The 20,248-nt window shown below is 42.1% G+C and overlaps 1 protein-coding gene and 1 long non-coding RNA gene across 2 annotated transcripts; both read right to left on the reverse strand.

Annotated features, from left to right (window-relative positions):
• Nucleotides 1-7,307: 7,307 nt before the first annotated feature.
• Nucleotides 7,308-10,494, reverse strand: LOC147857165 (pentatricopeptide repeat-containing protein DOT4, chloroplastic-like). Its single transcript, XM_087328825.1, has one exon. It carries the CDS (start codon nt 10,444-10,446, stop codon nt 7,414-7,416), a length of 3,033 nt encoding a protein of 1,010 aa, XP_087184951.1. The 5' UTR covers nt 10,447-10,494; the 3' UTR covers nt 7,308-7,413.
• Nucleotides 10,495-11,761: 1,267 nt separating this feature from the next.
• LOC147857166 (uncharacterized) lies at nt 11,762-19,886 on the reverse strand. Its single transcript, XR_015530617.1, has 2 exons — nt 19,528-19,886; nt 11,762-12,171 (listed from the first exon to the last, which is right to left on the reverse strand). It is a non-coding gene; the product is annotated as an uncharacterized LOC147857166 (long non-coding RNA).
• Nucleotides 19,887-20,248: the final 362 nt, after the last annotated feature.

The following is a 20,248-nucleotide window of genomic DNA, read 5'->3' on the forward strand; positions in this document are numbered from 1 at the left end:
CACAATTTGGTGACACGATTGTGTTCAACTATTGTTTAATCCAATTAATGTATGGGAGTTTCAAGGTAAAAAACAATATAACCGCATGATCATAGAATACATCAAAAGATTGCAACAGTACCTTAGCATCAACTTCCACATCATGCACATCCTCATCAATGCATTCTTTCGCTGCATTTTATTTTCTTCCACAATATCAGACAACAAGGTATTGGCAATTCCCCATAAATTATCCCAATTACAATGATCCTTGTCAATCTCATTTACATGTATTACTTCGGCATATGTCGCTTTTTTCTCATAAATTTCCTCAATACCCTTAAACCTCTTAGAGCTTCCAATGTCTTCCCTTTCACGATTACATTCAACCATCACATTATTCTGTTTTGGATCAATTGTGTCCATATCGATGTCCCCTACAATTTGAGAGGAATTCATGTTCATATCCATTATTCTTGATGTGATAGTGATCTGGGATAAAAATAATTTTCCATGAACAAGAAAGATAACCGGAACTCACCCGATTAAAGAGGTCGAAGATGATGAATACAATAGAAGACCCACACTATGTGTTGAGTATGTGGATGTCAACAACACAAGATTCCTTATTTCTATCGTTACTTGTTGCACAGACCACCAATTTTAACTTTCTATATCTCGTTGCGAAGCTCTAATCGAGGGCTTTCTGACGCATGTCTTTATGCTCGATTTTGTTACTGATAGAGAGTGTGTCAGGAATAGTACTAAAGCAGAGATGGGATTAGTACTAATAAGAGAAGTACTATTAGTACTAAGAAGACGGGACTGCGTGAGATTCCCGAGAGAGGAAGTGAGAAGAGGAGAGAGAGATAGCGAGGATGAGAGAGAGAAAGATGATGACAACAACTAATATATTATGTGAAAAGATAAGTACAAAGCGGCTAAGAGGCTTAAGACTGGCGTTGAACCAATTTGGTTCAACATAATGTCTAGTGCCTTCTTTTATAGTGTTGTCAGGAGTAATCCTGAAACTTCTAGAATGTTCCAGAGAAATCTGGAATATACATTACTTTCTTATAATAAAACATAAATGAAAATAATATCCTATGAATTACAATAGATGGTGTGATGGTTAAGAGCTCGACCCATATACCATAAGGTCATGGGTTCAAGTCTTGCCATATCATGACACTATCTCCCCCTTAAAGACGACGAGTGGAACGAGTCGGTGTTGATTGCGGACCGGGTTTGTCCGGATACTTTCGGTGGAAATCAGCAAGCAGATCCTGAGCATTGACAACATGCTTGACGGGTTCCCAAGTGCGTTCGCTCGGACTATAACCAAGCCAATCGACCAAATAATAAAGTTTGTTGCGAATAAGTTTGGAATCGAGGATGGCAACAACTTCATACTCCGGGCCGGCGTCCAACTCGAGCGGGGGCGGCGGTGGTGTAACGCGATCAGGAATGGTGTTGGCTTTATAAGGTTCAAGAAGAGAACAATGGAAAACTGGATGTATCTGAAGCTGCGGAGGGAGATCAAGGTGGAATGTGACATCATTAACCTTACCCGTAATACGGAAAGGACCGAGTCGTCGATAATCCAACTTGCCACACGGTCGAGTAGTCTTGATGTGACGACGTAAGAGCCATACTCGATCTCCGATGGCAAAATAGGAGGGAAGCCGAGGACGATCCGCGTAAGTCTTCTGTGTCTGTTGAGCATGACGAAGATGAGTCGAGAGATCTGTCTAGATCTTGTGTAGTCTTTCCAATTGATCCCCGGCACGAGGATTGGTAGGTAGTTCCGGGGTGTCGATCACCGACCAACGAGGATGAGAACCGGTATAAGCGTAGAATGGGGAGACTTGAGTCGAGGAGTGAACAACATTATTATACGCAAACTCCGCAAGGTGGAGAATCTCGGCCCAATCGTCCTGCTGATAACTCAGGAAACACCGGAGATATTGCTCCAGCGTTTGGTTTGTTCGTTCCGCCTGCCCATCGGTCTGAGAATGGTAGCCAGAGGAGAGGTTGCAAGAGATCTTGAGCATCTTGAAGAGATGCTGCCAAAATTTGGAGACAAATTGCGGTCCTCGGTCACTGATGATACTGTCTGGGAGGCCATGATGCCGAAATACCTCACGCATGACTAGGGCGGCGGTTTCCTCGCTAGTGATGGCCTTAGTACACGGAACAAAATGTGCCATCTTCGTATATCGATCGACAACAGTTAAGATAGCATCGAACCCCTGCGAGACTGGCATATCTGTGATAAAATCAAGACAAATAGACTGCCACGGCTTACTTGGAATCGGTAAGGGTTCCAACAAGCCATATGGATGGTGTCGTGGCATCTTTGCTCGGCAACAAGCATCACAGGTCCGAACGTAGTCGTCAACAAAACGATGCATGTGGGGCCACCAAAAAGATCGTTGCACTAGCTCCAACGTCTTAGTACTATCGAAATGTCCCGTTGTATGGGTGTCGTGACAATGGCGACAGGAGCAATCGAGGATATATACGCGCTTTTTAAAGAATAACAAACCATTATGATATTCGAATTGTCGGTAGTCAATACCTGGTTGTTGAGACTGAGAACAAGATGCCCGAGAAGTATCAATGTGCGCTAGGATGTCTTGATCAAAGCTATCTGTCTTCAAGTTTGCACGTATGTCATCGGTAATCCGTGAATCCATCGGGGTGTGAAAAATCCGTGTCGTGTGCAATCGTGTTGGTCCCAAGATTACTTGCTTTTGATTATCAAATGTTGGATCACCAGGACGAGGTGCAAGATACGAACGCCGTGATAGTGCATCTGCTTTTCCTTGCTGCTTCCCCGGTCGATATGTGATTTTGAAGTCGAAATGCGTGAGGAATTGCGCCCACCGAGCTTGCCGTCGATTTAGTACGCGAGCGTTCTGGAAATAAGCAAGATTTTTATGATCACTAAAGACAATGATCTGATGTGGAGAGCCCTCTAAGAAATGCCGCCATTGCACAAATGAATCCACGATGGCTAATAACTCCTTGTCATGTATTTCGTAGTTGATTTCCGCGTCATCGAATTTGCGCGAATGGAAAGCCACCGGATGCAACTCTTCTTTATCTCCTTGTTGAGAAAGGATGGTACCGAGAGCGAAATCTGAAGCGTCGGCCTCCATGATGAATGGTTTGCTGGTATCCACATGAGCTAGAATCGGTGCTGATGTAAAGGCTTTCTTAAGATGCCGAAAAGCCATATCTGCTTCAATGGACCAAAGAAATGCTTGGCCCTTCTTTGTAAGTTGTGTGAGGGGTAAAATAATCTTCGAGTAATCCTGTATAAACTTACGGTAGAAGTTAGAAAAACCTAGAAAACATTGTACATCTCATACCGACCGTGGAATTTGCCACTCTAGTACAGTTTGGACTTTAGCTGGATCCATGGCGATGCCCTTTGAGGAGATGACGTAGCCTAGAAATTTCACTTGCTTGCAGTCAAAGCTACATTTTTCTAGCTTGGCATAAAGACCATTCTCGCGGAGTCGTTTTAGTACTAATAGTACATGAGAATCGTGCTCTTCCTGGGTCTTCGAATAAATCAATAGATCATCCAGATAGATGATCAAACAGATATCCAAGAGGTCTCTGAATATATCATTTGCCGTGTTGAAAGACTGCGGGTGCATTGGTTAAGCCGAACGACATAACAGTATACTCGAAATGCCCATATCGCGTGCGAAAGGCGGTCTTCCATTCATCTCCCGGTTGGATCCGCATGAGGTTATACGCTCCTCGTAGATCGATTTTGGTAAAAAACTTGGTGCCACCATTAACTCGCTCCAAAAGACTTGATATAAGAGGAAGTGCATACCTATTCCGGATGGTGACCTTATTCAATCCTCAGTAATCAACGACGAGATGAAGTGAGCCATCTTTCTTCTTGACAAAGAAGATGGGTGTACCGGCCGGAGATTTCGAATGATGGATGAACCCGCTTGCCAAGTTCTCCTCTATGTAGGCTCAAAGGACTTCTAACTCGGTGGGTGACAAGTTGTAAATTGGTCCCCATGGTGGCTCGGTTCCTGGTTGTAAATCAATGGGACAGTCATAGGGACGGTGATGAGGAAGGGTACCGGCTTTTACCTTGTCAAATACATCGGCATAAGGATGATATTTTGCTGGAAGTTGTACTGAGGAGTCCTTCTTAATAGTGTTGGAAGGATGTACTGATATTGCAAATAGGAACATTGCCTCCTTGTGTCCTTCTTCGCGTAATTGATGGAGTGAAATGGTCGAAACTCAGTGAGTAGATTCTTGGGGTGGTCGATATCGGACTTCTCTTGTTCTCCAATCTATGGTTGGATTATGTAATTCAAACCAAGGTAATCCTAGGACAATGGGATGCTCTGGACTACTAATTATATTAAATGATAGTACACACACAAAACTACCTAGGACAACTTGAATGGGTTCTGATTCTTCTACAATATTCCCGGAAGCAATGGGATGACCATAATGACTACTACAGATGCGGGACAAGGAAGTTTTCTTAAGGATATTTGAGAAGCTTGGGCAAAATTTCGATCCATGAAATAGGAATTAGCTCCGGAATCTAAAAGTGCTAGGACGGGTACTGGAGGAGTACTTTTAGTACTAACAATGACTTGGGCTAGGAACACATTGCTAACTTGCTTAGAAGGAATGGAACCACTAATAGGCTGTACAGATCTAGGGCTGCTGTCCAACCAAACGGCTCCTATTTTGGTTGGACTCAATCGTTTAACTCTTCATCTAATTGACTAAGGACTTCAAATTTATTTGAGATACTTGGGCTATTAGTACTATGAATACTATCTGACACGCTATTAGTACTATTAATACTATCAGACACTCCGAAGGGAATAATTGACTCGGGTTTAGTACAGGCGACAATTTGATTTACCTGTCTTCTTGGCCTATGGGGACAATTGATGGCGATATGCCCTGGTTCACCGCAATAAAGACATAATCGATTGGCACGTCGTCGTTGCTTTTCTTCTTCCAATAACGGGCCGCGTCGACGCATGGTGTCGATCTCCATCAGTGTCGGAATATTGGCTTGAGGTACATCGTGTGCAAACGGTTTAGCCGTGACTGAGGCGTATGTGGGTTCCGGCCGAGAGCGTGGTATTTGTAACTGACGTTCCGAACACCGTTCGAAAAGGCGGTTGTCGCATCGGACCGCTCGACTGATTGCCTCCGTAAGAGACTTTGGTTCCTCGGGGAAGATTAAAAGCAAGTCTTTAACATTGTTGCGCAAGCCATAGCGAAACTACTCCATGAGGGCCTGATCATCCCAGGGGATATCTGAGGCGAGTAGACGGAAAGCTACCGCGTAGGCCGAGGCTGGACGATCGCCTTGACGCAATCTTCGGATCTTGTTGATCGCCATCCTGATGCTGTCGGTATCTCCAAAGCAGGCTTTAAACTCACCAATAAAATCTTCAAAGTTATTAAGCAAGGGTGATTGTTTTTCTAGAAGTGGAGCGAACCATGCCAAGGCTAAGCTGCTAAGTAACGTGCCTATTAGGCAGACTCGAGATGCATCAGTGGGATATCGGGAAGGATGCATCTGGATGACTAAGCGTACCTGATTAAGGAATCCCCGGAATTGCGATCGTGTTCCATCAAATTTCACAGGAAGTCCAATCTTGGGCTCTTTATGAAATCCTTGGGGACTTGATCCTTGTTGTTGCAATGCTGCTTCGAGTTGTTGTACCCGTAACGCTTACTCCCCATGTTGTTGTTGCGTTTGTTGTTTTTCGAGAGTGATTTGTTGCAGATCCCCTATCAACCGTTGGTTTTCTTGTTCCAGGGCAACAAAATTTTCTTTTAGGCACTATAACTCGGAGAAAACGGATTGATATTCTTGGGCACTAACAATAGCCATAGTATAGGGAAAAGGGTAGGAGGAAAGGAAGAAAAATTGGTTCAAACTGTCAGGAATAGTACCAAAGCAGAGATGGAATTAGTACTAATAAGAGAAGTACTATTAGTACTAAGAAGACGGGACTGCGTGAGATTCGCGAGAGAGGAAGTGAGAAGAGGAGAGAGAGAGAGAAAGATGATGACAACAGCTAATATATTATGTGAAAAGATAAGTACAAAGCGGCTAAGAGGCTTAAGACTGGCGTTGAACCAATTTGGTTCAACATAATGTCTAGTGCCTTCTTTTATAGTGTTGTCAGGAGTAATCCTGAAACTTCTAGAATGTTCCAGAGAAATTTGGAATATGCATTACTTTCTTATAATAAAACATAAATGAAAATAATATCCTATGAATTACAATAGATGGTGTGATGGTTAAGAGCTCGACCCATATACCATAAGGTCATGGGTTTGAGTCTTGCCATATCATGACAGAGTGCAGCAATAAAAATATTTCCACTTCTTCTTTCCCTCTCCACTCTTGCTTTTTTCCTCGCTAACTCTCTCTCCTCTCTCTCTCTATACATGCATTCAATTCCACGAAGGTTTTGTCCATGTCCCCTTCGCTTAGACGGTGCAAGGTTAGATTCAAGATGGCTTAATACTTTTCAATCCCAAATTCTATTAATCTATATATTTTTGTCAACATCATCCGTTATTCCATCTCAGATGTAAATATGATCTTACTATAAGTGACACAAAATATTCTTTACCAAAATAATACCATGTGATATACCACCTCATCAATATTCCTTTCTTAATGTACACCTTTGCATAGGAATTAAGTATAGACTGCTAACAGAAACCATGTGCATGAGTATGGGGGTCAATGTATGGTCCACGACCTTTGCATGTGTATAGAGTGATGTCATGCATGAGTGGCCATATCTAGACACATGCATACATACATGGCGTATATTGAAGGACGAAAACATGTCATGTTTGCCCTCAAGTAACATGTTCACATGAGACAAAGAGACATAAATGCATTTAGGCATAGTAGTGTCCACCACGACATTTTCTTGGTTTTTGAAATTTCAATATTGCCTTATATCCCTCATGCAATGATTTGCACATGTAGATGGAATGGGTGGTTAAAATGTGTTATATTACCTCTTCATGTATATGTACGTACACACATAAGCACATTGGCATAGTGCCATTAGTTTTGACGATGATATCACATGTAGTGTGAGTTCCAAACATGACTTGTAATTTGCGTGGAATAATTTAGATGTGTTTTCCTTCTCTAGTGTTTCATTGTTGAGGATGAGTCAATCGTCAGTTCATTTAACATTTTAGTTTTCTTTAAAAACAAGAGCTATGCACACAGAATTTGTGTTATGTAAGTCCTTAAATGTGCTTGCCACCAAGACATGAGTATGTAAGTATACCATATCAAGTATTAGGTTCGGTTGTATTTCACATGTTGTGCATAAATGTAGATCTGTTTTGCTTAAAGATAGATAGATTTAGCCACCATCATGAACCTTTCTCACAAGTACACTTTCCATCTTCAAAAATGTGAACATTGTTAGGATCTCTAATTATAATCTTCCTCTTTTCTAATCTCGATATATTCGATGTCACCAAATGACACTCATCACAAATACATGTGGTATTCATAATATGGATACTTTCCCCTTCATGTGTATTGATAAGGCCACAAGCAATGGCCATCTTCACACATTGGCAACACATCGTGGGACCATCCAATACATGTTGTAATGCCGATTTCATACTAGGGCAATAATATCTATCTCCCAAATTTTGACGATCAAATGATGCCACCTTTGCATATATCTCTTTACTTTGGGGATGTCTCAAGTCCCCAAAAGGAAAAGAATGAACATTCCCACTAGCATCCACCCAAACACACATCCCTGGCTTCTTCCAAGTAGGAACATGAATTTCTCTCATAGCTTCAACCTTTTTGGCTTCCTCTAGCATACCTGCAGCTGCATAAATGTTAGTCATAAGCACATAAGCTGCTCCAAGGGTAACATCCAGTTGTATTGTCTTCTCGAAAGCTAATCTCCCAAGCTTCACGTTTCCCCATTTTCTACAAGCACCCAATAGAGTTAGCCAAATGACTGGCCTCACGGGATCTGGCATTGCCTTAATCACCGACATCGCCTTCTGGAATCGTCCCGCACATCCAAGAAGAACCACCATTGAAGTATGATGCTCTAATGTTGGAGTTAAACCATAATTCTTGCTCATATCGTCATAATACATTTGGGCCTCGTCCCATTTCCCTGAATGCCCGCATGCATTCAGCACACATAAGAACGTGACTTCATTTGGACAGCAACCTTCTCTTTGCATCTGGTGAAAACAGTTAAGTGCTTCATCAGAATGTCCCCTTTCGGCATATCCTGCAATGAGTGTGGACCACGAGACGATGTCCCGAACAGGAAGGTCTTCAAGAACCCGCCTTGCTTTCATAAGCATACCACATTTGGCATACATGTCCACCAAAGCATTGCCGAGAACAATATTCTTCTCCAGCAACTCATTATTGATAATCTCATCATGAACTTGTTTGCCCTTGTCAATGGCCCCAATGCTGCCACATGCCTTGAGGACACAAGTCAATGTGATGATATTCGGAGAGATGCCTTCCTTTTGCATACATTCGAAACAGTTGAGTGCATCGTGACCTTGCTCGTTTTGTGAATAGCCAGAAATGAGCGCATTCCAAGAGATTACATTTCGTTCTGGAAGTTCTCGAAGCACTTCATGTGCTTTCTTAAGGTTTCCACATTTGGCATACATATCAACTAGTGCAGTTCCAAGCATATTGTTCTTCAGCAATCCCCTATTCACAATTTCATGGTGAATTTGCTTTCCCTTGTCGATAGCTCCTGTATAACCACAAGCCTTCAAAATGCAAGCAAAGGTGACCTCGTTTGGTGTTATCCCCTCCCTTACCATCTGTGAAAAACAGTTAAATGCTTCATCACATCGCCCATCTTCAGCATATGCAGTAATTATCGCATTCCAAGAGATTCTATCTCGAACCGGAAGCTCTTCAAGCAGCTGCCATGCATGCGAAATTAGACCACATTTGGCGTACATATCCACCAAAGCATTGCTGAGAACAGTATTCTTCTTCAGTAAATCCCGATTAACAATCTCTTCATGGATTTCTTTCCCTTTATCAATTGATCCAACGTTTCCACAAGCCTTCAAGATGCAAGTGAAGGTGACATCGTCAGGAGAGAGGCCTTCCTTTTGCATCTGTGCAAAACAATCAAGTGCTTGATGGCCTTGCTCCCCTTGGGCATATCCTGCAATGAGTGCATTCCAAGAGATCACGTTCCGGACTGGAAGCTCTTCGAGAACCTGTTGTGCTTTGACAAGTATGCCACATTTGGCATACATGTCCACCAAAGCATTGCCAACCTTAACACTTTTCTTGAGCAAATCCTGATCTAGAATCTCCCTGTGAATCTGTTTACCTTTGTCAATCGCTTCTATGCCACCACAAGCCTTCAAAATGCAAATGTAGGTGACATCATTTGGAATGAGACCCTCTCTTTGCATATGTCCAAAATAGTTCAGAGCTTCATCACCATGTCCATCTTGAGCATATCCGGAAATAAGTGCAGACCAACAGATTGTGTCTCGAAAAGGAAGTGCTTCAAGCACCTCATGTGCTTTTGTGAGCACACCACATTTGGCATACATATCAATCAAGCTTGTGCCGAGCAAAACATTCTTCTCCAACAAGCCCTTGCTGGCAATCTCGTCGTGAATTTGCTTGCCCTTGTCAATAGCACCAATGCTACCACATGCTTTGAGAATGCAAGTGAAGGTGACGTCATTAGGAAAGAATCCCTCTCTTTGCATTGAATCAAAAGAATTAAGCGCTTCTTTACCTTGGTTGTGTTGAGCATAGCCTGCGATTAGTGTATTCCAAGTGACTGCATTTCGTGCAGGAAGTGCCTCAAGCACTTGCTGTGCTTTTGCAAGCATGCCACATTTGGCATACATATCAACCAAAGAATTACCGAGCACAACATTTCTCGCCACAAACAAGAATCTCCTATTCAAAACTTCATCATGGATTTCTATGCCTTTGTCGACATCTTGAATGTTACCACAAGCCTTGAGGATGCAAATGAAAGAAACGGGATCCGGAGAAAACCCCTCTTCTCTCATCATCTCAAAACACTTGAGAGCTTCACGGCCTTGTCCATGTTGCACATACCCTGCAATGAGAGCATTCCAGCACACCACATCCCTATCATCAAACTCATCGAGCAATTTCTGAGCTTTCGACAGAGCACCACATTTGGCATACATGTGTATCAAAACGCTTGCTATATAAGGGCTCTTGTCAAGCAAGCCTTTCTTAACAACCTCACCATGTAACCTTTCACCGCTGTACAGATCCTTCTTCTTGGCACAACCTTTGAGTGACTCAACAAATGTGAACTCTGAGTTCTGTTTCCATGGAAGGACGGGTCTTCTACTCTTCAGCTCCTCATGAAGCCGGGGAGATTTCATCCTCTGTTGTTATTCATACACACTCTCAGGTCAAGCAATGAATTGAAACAGAAAGTTTACCCTTCTTTTCCATAGTCTAGACTTTAGAGTCCTCTAACTAACCAAACCCACTCTTTCCCAGCCACATGCACACACACATTACTCTGAGAGTCGAGCCTTGGAAACTTTGTGTGCCAATGATGCCCAGTTTGCGCCAAATTACTCTATGAAAGCGTCCATCCGATTGTCGTGACAAAGTAGTAGTAAGAATAGTTATATATATATATATATGTTTAGGAGTGTAAGAAGGTTTTCTTAGATGAGTATTATAAACTCCTTAACTCGCAACCCTACTTTATATGGCCTGAATCTGAGCTTGGTAGTTTTGCCCATTGGTGACTAAAGTCAGTCCTTAGTGTAACCACACTAGGTTCTTAGTCAACTTGGAGCGGAAAATCCTCATGATGACTTCCCTGCCCATAACCACAAACTAATAGCTATTTGTATATCCCAAATGGACCTGCAAACTTGTGCGATCCGTAGTATGGATGAGAGTATGTTATCTACACTCTAGGGTAAGTGCTTAGAGCACTTTTGGGCCTAGAAGGCATATATGCTTGATAGGCAAATATACTTGATTATGGGGCAAATGCCATTTTGTGCTAGTCTTCTGGTGCAACCAGGAGATGATTATCCTAAGAAACCATCGATATAAATATAGTTCCCTTTCCCTCTTGTTCACTCCAATAAGTCTTTAGTGTAGGGGAAAAGATAGTTTTCGCGAATGGTGACTCCATTTACTGTTTTGAAATCTATGCATATCTAAATCTTGCTATTTTCTTATGTACTGCTACAATGAGGAGAGACCCACATAGTACAATAAATGAGGTAGATTATTCCAACTTAAAGCATTCTATTGGTCTCATCTTTAACTTATTGAGCATAACAACCATTCATCCAAGTGTGGTCTATGTCGGATAGGACGAGTGCACCTTCCTTCTAATATAGGAATTGTTCATATCTACATAGAACACGTTCACGTTCACAAGTGGAAGGATCGTGCACAATTGGAAGGATAAGGAATGTTCTGTTAGATTTCAAGGTTTTTTTAACCATCTCACAAAACATGTGATACTTGTATCACATGTCCTCAAAGACTTAATGGAAAAGCTTCAAATCTCACCATTTCATAATTTTGAATTTAACAAAATTAGGCAAATTTCACAAATTTATGCCATGTTTTTTATCGTAAAATTAACAACTCATGTTTTTAATAACAAAAAATATTCACAAGTAGAGATTGATTTAAAAACAATTAAGCTTTATATCATTCGAGTTCTTACAAGCTTATATTGTTAACCGTTCATGCCAAAAATACAATCAAGAGTTATTCCTCTCATAAGAATCACAACTATGTAGAGCCTAGTATACAATGGTGACTCCTCCTCCTCCTCATAAGATGTACCAATCAAAGCATTGTCTTCATCTAAAACCAAATGTTGTGACTCCAAATCATTTGTAGAAGACCTGGTTCGCCTTCAATCTGAGAAGCCTTGTAGACTTGGACTTTCTCTTTTATTATGTCTATTGTTGACTTCCTTAAATGTCCAACTTTTGTTAGTGTAAAGTCATACACAATGATATCCACCTCTTGCATGTCAAGGGTCGATGTGTTCCGAATATTTCTTTTCCGCTTTCTATTTCCTCTTGATCTTGGGCATACCATCATCACCAATGTATACTTGCCTGTAAATGCATTCTTGCTTTTAGTGTTGTACCAATGCACCTTTGTAGATTTTATCTAATTTTGGTTTTCATGCATCACCACTTCCAATACATTACCAATCCAAAATTGGTGCCCAAGGTCAACTATATGTAATTATAAGTATGTATGTATGTATTTATAGGTATATAACTATGTATGTAAGTATAAGTATATAACTATGTATGTATTCATAAGTATATAACTATGTATGTTAGTATAAATACATAACTATGTAACTATATAACTATATAACTAATTGTGGTTAATTATAACGAATCCTAGCTAATTTTCCATGCCCTATATATAGCCACGCATATTCTTTTTCTCTTCACAAAGCGTGAGAGAACACCCGACTATACCGAGGTTTTGTCCTTGATTCATTATTTGCCCTCTTTCAATAATGATAACTCGATACTTGGTATTGAGTTGGTGCACATATGGGCCCCAACTCGATACCACGGTTTTCGACCAATAAAACGAAGTCTAATAGGTACCAACCTATGATATTATTGACCAATAATAGTAGTTTTGGCACATAAATCAGTGCATTTTGACAATATTGTACACTTGCAATATTCTTTTGGGCGTAAAAAAAGTTTAGGTTTTATGTGTGAATTTTGCATTTTTTTAGCTAAATGGCTGGTTTTAATCATACAAATACCTTAATGAACACTTTCTAGACCTCTTAGTGCCGATTTCCTTATTCTTTCCTTGTTATTATACTATTAGGTCTACGGATCCCAAGGATGAGCGCCCTGTGAAGAAAATTTTCCTAAAATATCAAAGCTCCCCCATAGACACCACCAAAGTTCCCATTCTCACGTATAATCATGTTCACGTTCAGAAGTGGAAGGATCGCGCATTCCACTTTTAGATTCCTTTTATAACTATGCAAATCTATGATATATATAGAGACTTGTTACACCAGTATCACATGTTTGTCAACCTGTTTAGAATTTGTAGAATTATTAATAGTGAACAAGTTTTTTTTCAAAAAAATTCTACTTCCATTAGTTAAGAAAACGTACATAGGATAATATATAACTCATATGTTACAAGCCACTTTGCAATGGCTACAAGAAACCATCATGTATAAATGAAGCAACAAAGCCCCGTCACAGAATTACTCGACAGACTCCCCTCAACATGAGCCTCACACAACCCACATTCAACAAAGACACCCTCCAATCTCTTCACAATTTAGCACCTACCTCTATGTTTGGTACCCTAGGAGGTAACAGCCACTGGTGTGGCTGATAAATCCACCTTGCATTGTCATCCACCATCTATAACATCGGAGAACCTCTCCATTTAAGAAGGAAGCGGTATCTAGCTTCTTCACTTGCATCAGAGGGCCCTTGAAGGTTGTCAAACTTTCCTTGTAACGTAGAAATCAAATTAAACCAAATCATCACTAAACTCTCGGCCGCTGGGGTTCGCTTCTCGGTAAACGACTCCTTGCACCTAGATACCCACACTTGCCAAACAATAAAGTCAACCACTAAAAACCAAACATCTACGTACCGTTCCTATATGTAGAATGAATCTCCTTGAGCCGCAAGTTGAATTGTTCCATTCACCACCTTTAAAGAAGGGCTATTGCCATTCCACCCATGAAACCATGCAAACCTATTCAGTAGCTAACCAAACAACTGCTGCACTTGATACCTGAACTTCAACCTTGCATCGAGCTGGAATTCTTAAGCTCCTCGTCCAAACTTATTGGGCTCGCGGGCAACTCCATAAACAATGGGAGATGTCCTCGAAACTCGCTCCACAGGCCTTGCAATTACTCATGCCACCCCTTTTCCCCAACCACTCTCCAGTTGGAATAGCCTGATGGGTGATTAGCCAAAAAAACACCTTCACCCTCTCGAGGAGGGATGAGTTCCATATCCTGCTCCTGGTTTTATCCACAAAGACTGAATCAACAACTGCATGGGTCCATTTGTTGACACACTTCTTGCAATGCAAGCATAAATGTCTCCCCAAGCGAGTTGAGTAGTCAAAGAAACCACGTGATTTACCTTGTTCGTCCCTACACATATATTCTGCAAGATCCCATTCTAAACACTCGAGTGGCTTGCCTTCAACTACATACAAGATCCAATCCTCCTCAACGTCATCGACTGATGGATTCACCTTCCATTTCTTACCGTCTCGTGCCACAATTCTAATCGGGGACCAACGAGCACCTGCAACTACATATCCCAATCGGATGATCTTCCCATTCTTTCCTATACCCTTGACATTGATAACTTTTCCGGCATCACCACCACCACATTGTCCGAACCACTCACCCTCTTCCCCATTACTAATAGGAATAGAGTAAACAACTTTATCAACTAGGTCAAACATCTTCCTACCATTTCTGAACTTTCTCGCATCTTCATATAATTTATCCCAATTACTAGGGGACAACTGCATCCAATCTTCCACTGATTGAATCCCAACACCATGCAATATAGCCCACGACATACCCTTGCTCTGGCCAAGCATCTTCCCCTCGTTCGACTTTAAGGTCTCGTTCCACAATAGGGGTTGGTGCATCCATTCAACATTAGTACTTGGACCTATACGGCTAAGATGCCCACGGAGCATATCCCACACCTTCACCACTGACATACATGTGCGATCAACCAACCGATTAGATCTCCTAAGCTTTAAGTCCATACAAAATAGCCATGATATATGTGGCTTCCAATGCCCACCAAGTCGTGGACTCCAAAGGATGCTCCTATTAAAAATCAATGTTTTCCATAACTCATTTCCGGGTAGCGAGCTCCTTACCAATACCTTACATAGCAATGATTGACTTTGTACTCTAGGGTCGATCAATCCTAAACCCCCCTTACTTTTGGGGAGAATCAACATAGACCATGATACTTTAGCTACCGCATTGTCTTTCCTATTCCCAGCCCATAGAAAGCCCCTGATACATGCTTTAATAATACGAATAGCATGCCTGTCAAACATCCACACTAAGACCGCATGCCACATAGTAGACAAGATCATATGGTTCGCTACTATGATCCTGCTAGCTAATGATAAATTCATCCCTGACCATATATGGATTTTGTTGCAAATTTTACTTTGAATTTGTTGCAACTATATTCTTTTGTCGATATCAACACCAATCCACATTCCCAAATATCTGGTGCCTTCCCCTTTTGCAATCCATCTGAAATCAACATTCACTTTCCTTACTGGCTCGGCCTCCGAGCTAATCCAAAAACCCTTGGACTTATTCCAATTGATGGTAGCTCCCGATGCTTTGCAAAAGAGATCGATAGCAATTTGTGCCCTCCCCAGATTCCCTACATTACCTTGGAGGTATAACATCGTATCGTCCGCGAACTCCGAGTCAAGCAAGGACTGCCTTGTGTTAGGGATTGAAAGACCATGTAAATTTGCCGTCAGACTATTCAAAAAGGCAGACATTGCTTCAGTAATAAAGAGGAATAGAAAGGGGACGAGAGGACAACCTTGCCTGATGGATCTAGTTAGAGAGATTCAAGCTCCTTTCTTCCCTGCAATCAACACCTTACTTGAGCCAATATTATATAAGGCTTGAGTAGCACACCTCCATTCCCATGGTAGCTCAATCACCTACATCACTTCTTCAAGGAAATACCATTGCACTCGATCATAGGCTCTCTCGAATTCAAGCATCAAACAAAGCTATGTTTTGCTTGGTCTCCCTTGCTGTCGCAATAGCCTCCCAAAACAATATCACATTGTCCACAATAGATCGATGCTGCATGAAACCAGTTTGATTGGTCTGGATGATATCTCCTAGAAAGGGTTTGACTCTCTGCACTAGTATGTTAGCAATTTTTTTATAAATGAGATTTAAAATGGTGATGGGCCTCCACTATCTAATCTCGTGCGACACCTTCTCCGATTTAGGAATCAGGTATATCAGTCCTTCATTGAAGCTGCTCGGCATCCTTCTCATTCTCCACATTTCCCGGAATCCAGCTTCCAAACTAGGAAAAATATGCTCCCAAAATTCCACGAAGAAGGCTTTGGGAAGGCCGTTAACTCTAGGGCAAGCCCTGTTATGAATCCTATCTAGCCCCGCTACAATCTCTTCCTTCTCTATGGTCTTTGACAATAGTGATTTAGCTACCTCTCCAATCCTGGTCTTCAAGCATGCAACTACATGATGCATCAAGTTAATCGGTGGGGCTTCTGTCAATGTTGGAGCTAAAAGGTCTCTGTAATACTTTTTTGCCATTTGCAAGATTTCATCTTTGTCAGTTGTCATCAAATCATCCTCTCGCTTAAGACTTAGAATAGGCTTTCCCTTCAGTTTTGGAGCCTTGGTAAGAAAAAACTCACTGTTAACTTTATCTCCCTTGACAGCCCACCATGTTGCCGACTTCTGAAGAGGAATTGCTCCCGTTGCTGCCTAGTCTCCTACAACACCCTTGTGGCTTCTAGTAGTCTATCTTTCGCCCAAGAATAGTGTGGGTCCACTTGTGTAAGATTTTGAGCTGAGATGATTGCCTTCCTTAGGCATTGTAGCTGGGAATGACACCTTACCAACTCCTCTCTAGCCGCTTTCTAAAGAGCATGTGAAAAATTAATAATCTTATCCTCCAATACATGTAACGGGTCATCGGATAAGGGAGATGCTGACCAGATTTTAATCACTTCATCCTTAACCTTCTGGATACCAAAACTCTTCGGAGGTATCCTCAAATTGCACTCACTCTTCTTCTTATGAATAGGATAGAGAGTCAAGGAAACTGGAAGGTGATCGGAGTAGGTAAAGCCAACTAGAATGGATGTGCAACCGCTCCAATCCTCAATTTTGGGGCTCATATAGATGCGGTCCAATCTAGAGTGACATCCTTCACTCTCCTTCCAACCAAATCGTGAAAACCGCAAGGAATTCTCCTCAACCACCATACTAGAATACCAAGAATCTCTGATTCCAAGCATGGCAATTAAGAAACCCCATGCTCTAAGCTCCTCTCCCTGTAACAAGTTCGAGTGAGCCCCTAGACAATCATTAGTCCTCTCAGTCATGTTGAAATCTCCTGCTATTATCCAGTTGTCATAAGAGGAAATTTTGTTTGCCAGCTCGCTCCAAAAAGAGATCTCTCATTGCTACTATTTGGTGCATAGACATTCAGCACCCCAAATTTCTCATTCCTCCATTCCAGGTAGCAGAACACGATCCTTCCTTCTATCAGTATGCCATGATCCAGAATGGCGATATCTGGTGATTTTCTCGCCAAAATACAAACTCCAGCTCTCTTTTCTAGCACATCGTGAGCTGGAGGCCACCATGTGTGCCAATCCCCTAGCAACGGGTCTTTGAAAAGTTCTGTCCTTTCTCGGCCAAGGTGATGCTCTTGTAAGAGAAAAATATCAATCTTCCTACATAAGTTAAAAACTTCAAATTCCTTCCTAAAAATTCACTTCTCAAGTAGATGATGGGACCCACCAAGTCCTTGCACATTCCAAGAGAAAAGTCTCATTGACTTGGATTCAAAAGAAGAGCCAAGGGGGATTCACCCTCGCTCGACAAATATGTCGTCATCATACTCCATATGTTTTCCCACGCCATTCTTATTTCCCATTTTTTATCAGTGGGTAATTCAGCACAATGGGAGTGGAACTGACCAAGATTTAGCATAAGATCTTGCACCCTTCATATGCAAACCAAGGGAACATTTGGACCAAGTTCAAGAATCTCCCCGTGTATCATGGAGCTCTTCCATTGTGCATGTAACCCCGTGGCCTCGTTTTCAGATATAAGGTATCACATACACACTGCTACTCTGATACAAAACGTCTTCAGGAGGATTCTTCTCCCCTTCCATCTTCCAAATCCGGCTCCAATTGGAAGGAGCAACCAATCTCCGGTCTACTAGAGTCCTTATTGATGAGGACCATGTGTGCTCTATTCCAACCGTGAACTCTTTCCTTGGGAGTACCAATGTTCACTGCAACCTTGGGTACCTCCATACCTTGCATCTTCTAGTCTTTCATCATAACAAAGTCAAATCCCACAATCGAGGGATTTCCGGCCTCAATCCGGGCAAGCATTTTCTGCACTTCACTATTACCCATGTCCACATGACTCTCCTTGTCCTTCCCTTTCCTAATCCACACCTTAACCGTTCTTAGGTCTGATGAAAATATGTTGCCTTGGCTTTCAGAGGGCTCTACAAGTGTTTCGAGGGTCTCGACTCTTGGAAGCAAATCAATTGGAGTCGTCAAAATTATCTCACCCTCTTGGGTTTCCTCTTCCCTTTGTGACAAGATATCAAATCTATTCGAACTGGAACCGTCACTTGTAGGAGGACGCTTATGATTATGAATGTTAGACCTGGCCACTTTCCTTGGCGTTACCCATCCTTCTTCCCCAATGACTTGCTTCCCAACATGAGCGAGGATCCTTTGCCCTCCCATCACTAACATTGGGTTATCGAGCATCTTGGTGCCCTGATTTCCCTTGCCTTCTCTTTTCTTCCAATACAAAGGGCAATGTTTGGCCATATGGCCCATTTCCTTACATGCAAAACACTGGCCCGACAAGCCTTCATAGCCAACCTTCACCACCCTTAGGCCAAAAACCTCCGTGCGGACTCTAATCTCTGTTGGCAGTTCTTTTATGTCTCTAACCAACACCTTAAGCTTGGGGATTTCTGCAACCTTATCTGCAAATGAGGGTTTGTCTATACATACCATCCCAATATTGTGTGCCAACTTTGGGATCAAATGATAGAGTTGGATGGGTAGGTCTGGGAAGCATACGGTAATGACCACTAGAGTGCCCTCTTTTTTATGCTCCTCCATTGGATTAAAGTCTGGACTCCATTCCAAAATCATGGCTTTGCCATACTTGAGCATAATCCATTTGTCGTCCAGAATTTCTTTCACATTATGGCCTTCTTCTAAGATCACATGGTGATAACTACAACCCATTCACAAAATGTTCTGGATAGATGGCATTTTACCCAAAAGGGCTACTTGCAACATGTCTCTTAACAACCCTTTACTAGGGCGCCCTCCTAATAGCGGACATATGAATGACGAACACTTCAACCTACCCACTTCTTCAACCAACCTTTGATTCTCGGCCAGAGAAAGATAGAGGTCAATTCCTTTTCTTTCGTCAATGTTCTCCTCCATCGGCGTCTCTTGGACTAGATCGAAGTCAATAAACTCCTTTTCCATCATGCTACTGTCAATGAGTTCCTTGGTATTCATTTCGGCAAGTGCCGTGTTCAGCTCCCCCCCTATTGGCTTCTGGTCCTTTGGGCCCAAATGCATACAAGTATCTAATATTTCAGCTCTAGGAGGGTTTGGATCCATACCTGTTCCAATTATGTCCACTGGAGGAAGCTTGACCATCACCATCTTCAAAAGATTGTTGCAGCTCTCTGTGCTTTAGCCTTGCATCATTAATAGCCGCCTTCCAATCGTGTTGCCGCCCGTTGCCGAAGACTTGTCCTTGCCGACTACCTTCATTGCCAATCCCGGTTTGGGTCGCGCTATTCGACGAGAGGTTTGCTGACGCAGAGGCAGAGAGGGCCATCGAGGATGATGGAAGGAAGCTTTTCCTTTCGACAGAGCCCTCGTTTGATTTTCCTCTATCGCCTCCTCATTCCGCTGCCCCATCCCTCTTCTCTGTCACTCCCTCGTTCAGGCATGACAACACCACAAAGCAGAACAATCGTTGATTAGAACAAGACAACCACTGACGAGCGGCTGAAACTCCCTCCTGTGATAGCCGCTGCACGCGCTCTCATCCCGTTGACTGTGGCGCACTGCTAGCCAATGCACGCGGTCCTCGCCATGCTCCTCAGGTCTCCTCGACGATTGTTCCACTGTCAAACTGTTTTTACCAATATTGATCAAGTTTCAAAGTAAAAACTATATTATGTAATATGCAAAGTTGGTATCAACGTTGAGAAAATCATGATCTCCAGATATAAAAGGTAGTTAAATTACAGACAATGAACATTTGAAGCAACATTTGATATCCAGGTTTAAACATCGTGTGGAGGTTCAGGGACAAGAAATGGAAGTCATATG

The sequence above is a fragment of the Azolla caroliniana genome, unplaced genomic scaffold (assembly GCF_043228905.1).
Source record: "Azolla caroliniana isolate FFs.n. ecotype wild unplaced genomic scaffold, voAzoCaro1.0.p SCAF_12, whole genome shotgun sequence".
In the NCBI taxonomy this organism is placed as follows: domain Eukaryota; kingdom Viridiplantae; phylum Streptophyta; class Polypodiopsida; order Salviniales; family Salviniaceae; genus Azolla; species Azolla caroliniana.

Bases quoted from the DNA above. Each gene is read 5' to 3' on its own strand.
- LOC147857165 (XM_087328825.1), bottom strand. From the start codon at position 10,446: ATGAAATCTCCCCGGCTTCATGAGGAGCTGAAGAGTAGAAGACCCGTC.